Source organism: Loxodonta africana, chromosome 7 (assembly GCF_030014295.1).
Source record: "Loxodonta africana isolate mLoxAfr1 chromosome 7, mLoxAfr1.hap2, whole genome shotgun sequence".
NCBI classification, from domain to species: Eukaryota; Metazoa; Chordata; class Mammalia; order Proboscidea; family Elephantidae; genus Loxodonta; species Loxodonta africana.
The window spans coordinates 75,732,124-75,735,559 of record NC_087348.1 but is presented as its reverse complement, the minus strand read 5'-3'; the positions used below and the strand labels follow the sequence as shown (position 1 = coordinate 75,735,559).

At 39.0% G+C, this 3,436-nt stretch overlaps 1 protein-coding gene across 1 annotated transcript; it reads right to left on the bottom strand.

Annotated features, from left to right (window-relative positions):
• Positions 1 to 1,745: 1,745 nt before the first annotated feature.
• Positions 1,746 to 2,853, bottom strand: LOC100660002 (olfactory receptor 5P6-like). Its single transcript, XM_064289179.1, has one exon. The coding sequence runs from the start codon at positions 2,851 to 2,853 to the stop codon at positions 1,909 to 1,911; it is 945 nt and encodes a 314-aa protein (XP_064145249.1). The 3' UTR covers positions 1,746 to 1,908.
• Between the last annotated feature and the right edge of the window lie 583 nt (positions 2,854 to 3,436).

Here is a 3,436-nt window from a genome sequence, read left to right as displayed (position 1 = left end):
ACAGTAACAGAGATATTAGAAGCACTCAGTATAAATTTTTAATGAATGAAATGATTAATGCCCTTTGATGATTACTTTTATGTCAATATGAACAGGCTGTGGTGCCCAGTTGTTTGGACAAACACTAGTCTAGATGTTGCTATAAAGGTATTCACATGTGATTAACGTTAAATCAGTTAACCTTGAACTAAGCAGATTTCCTTCCATAATGTGGATGTGCTTCATCCAAACTGTTGAAGGCCTTACAAGAAAATGATGGTTTCCCGAAGCAGAAGGATTCAGCTTCAACACTGTAAATAGACGTTGCTAGAATTTCTAGCCTTTTACCTGACAAATGGATTTTGGACTTCCTAGCCTGCCTGTTCTTGTGAGCCAATTTCTCAAAATCAATCTCTCTCTCTCTCTGGTTGTGCACTTGGCTACTAACCAAAATGTTGGCAGCAGGAGCTCAGCAGCCATGAAGCAGGACAAAGGTGTGGCAGTCCACTTCCATAAAGATTACAGCCCTTGGAATCTCTATGGGTCTCTTCAGCTGAAATCAGCTAGACCGCAAAAATGTTGTTTACATATATTCCTGGCCCTAGCTGGTGCAAACAGTTTGCTTTCAGCTACTAACCTAAGGGTTGACAATTCCAACCCAGCCACAGTGCTGTGGATGAAAGACCTGGCAATCTGCTTCCATAAATATTACAGCCAAGAAACCCATATGGAGCACTTCTAGTCTATAACACATACATTACCATGAGTCTCAATCAACTGACAGCACCAGGTTTAGCTCCCATAATCACATCAGCCAATTCCTCTAGAAAAATCCTTCTCTCTCTTTAGCTGTGTCCGTCATGAGAGTTGCTTAAAATGAATGACCAAACCTGCAATTGCTAGAACAGAAGGCTCAAAGGTCTGTTCTCTCCTTTTCTCTCTACAGGTTCTGTTTCTCTAGAGAACACTGAATAAGACATGCTGTGTGTTTCTTTTACAAAAACATGCAATTTGTGTCTGAATCCTTAAGCGGGGACAGGAAACAGAAATAAATGTAGCAGTCATAAGCATATAGGGGTTAATTTAGCCTGTCCAGAGGGGCAGGCACTATTTTAGCTGAGAAAGAGTCCAGGCCCCTGGACTTTTATGAGCAGGATGTGGGCCTGATCATAAACTCCTCCAAGAGTTTCTACCTCAGATTCAATGTCACCAGTTTGCCGGATTCTCCTGGAAATCCTTTATTGCTTTTGCTCTGCTTGGTCCCTGGTGAGTTTGGGAACCGTATTTATTCCCCCAGAGGAAGTCATCTCTTCTGATCTGATTGAGCAATTCACAGGTTACTCGGGGTGGTCTCATCCTCTTAGACTCTGGGGACCCCTTATATCCAAGGCAGGAGTCAGAACCCAGAAACACAGGCTGGGATTTTAAGAGTCCATAAAGACCACCCCCAGCAGATAAGCTTTCTCCAAGCACCATGTCTATAGCAATTTTACTATCTGGCTCCACTCTGTTATTTCCCCTCAGAAAGTACTCAGTCAAGGCAAAGGTAGTATTATCAGGCTCACCTCAGCATAATCTGCAGTTGAAAATGAAGATAGCCTTAAAGGTTTGGAGGTACAATAATCGGGACTTAGGACATGGAATTGCTTTTGAAAAGTAATATATGAATAAAATGTAAAAAGGATTTTAGGTACATTAAGATTTTCCTCATGTGGACCTATTTGTGATTCTTAATTTTTAATTTAGCTTATTAAAGTTAACTCACTATTTTCTCTGATTTACTGTCTGCAGATCCATACCTATGTATACTATGAAGCCTCATACTGGCTAATTATGTACAGATATATTTTGCTCACAAGAACCAAATTTCTTTTAATATTACATTAATAGAATATTATTGATTCAAACCCTACAAAATAATAGGTTTTGTCAAGAAAATATTTTTCTGCCGAGCTGCCTCTTGAGAGCAGCTTTAATCTCATTATTCCTGAGACTGTAAATGAGGGGGTTCAACATGGGGATCACAACTGTGTAGAACACAGACACCACCTTGTTCTGGTCAGTAGAGTAGCTGGACTTGGGCATCACATAAATGAATGTAGTGGTCCCGTAGAACAGAGTGACTGCAGTGAGGTGGCAGGTACAGGTGGAGAAGGCCTTGTGGCGACCCTCAGTGGAGCGCATCTTCAGGATGGTGATGAGGATTTGGATGTAGGAGACAGCTATGACAATCACTGTGACCACAATGATGGAGCCAGCAAAAAATGAGGGGGCCACTGCAGGGATACTGAAATTAGAACAGCAAAGTTCAACTAAAGGAGCAAAATCACAGAAAAAATGATTGACTCCATTAGGTCCACAAAAGAATAAAGAAAAGAAGGAAATGGTAAAGGAGGAAGCATTGAGAAAACTACCTACATAAGCCACAGAGAATAACTGATCACAGACTTGCATGGACATTTTAGTTGAATAAAGCAGTGGATTGCAGATTGCTACAAAGCGATCATAGGCCATGGCAGCCAGAAGACAGCAATCAACTGTCCCAAAGAAAGCAACTGATCCAAGTTGGATCGCACATCCAATGTAGGAGATTGTATTTCTCTCCACCAGGAAGTTTACAAGCATATTGGGTGTGACAGAGGATGAAAAGCCTATGTCAGCCAAAGCCAAGTGGCTCAGAAAAACATACATAGGATGATGGAGCTGAGAAGAGATTCTGATCAGAATGATTGTGCTGAGATTGCCAGATATGGTCACCAAATAGATGCATAGGATGACTGTGAAGAGGGTGACCCGAAGGGTAGGATCTTTTGTTAAGCCCAATAAAATGAACTCTGTCACTGCAGTGTGGTTCCCATGCACCAGGGAATCCATGAGACAATGTAGCTGGAATGAGAAAAGATGTGTGATGAAAAAATTGCATTAAAGAAGTTATAAATTTCATGGGTTCATTTTCATTAATACACATATGGAAAGTCATCATAAATAAAGATATCATTCAAGTGTCATTGCATATTAATTAATATGTAATCACATATATTTTTCTTTACATGTCAATACGCACTTATGTATGTGTGTATATATAGATACGTATTGACAAAAACACCAGAAAATTTAACATATGATTTTCCTTTTTATATTATATTTTTCCAAAAATACATTTGAAGTGGGTTTAAAGCTAAAGAATAAAAAAATAGAAACTGATTAAAATAACAAAAAGGAATGGTAAGTGTAATACCAAGAAAAATATAGGTTTTTTAATGAAAACTTGATAAAAAAAAAAAAAGCTATCGTTTATTACAAGCTTAGTAAATGATAAGAATATGGCTGAGAATTATATACATATAATGTATATAATATCTGAAACCAAAGCAAACCTGTTGCTACTGAGTTGATTCTGACTTATAGTGACCGTATACGACAGAGTAGAACTGCTCCATAGGGTTTTCAAGGAGCA

Bases quoted from the DNA above. Each gene is read 5' to 3' on its own strand.
- LOC100660002 (XM_064289179.1), bottom strand. From the start codon at position 2,853: ATGGATTCCCTGGTGCATGGGAACCACACTGCAGTGACAGAGTTCATT.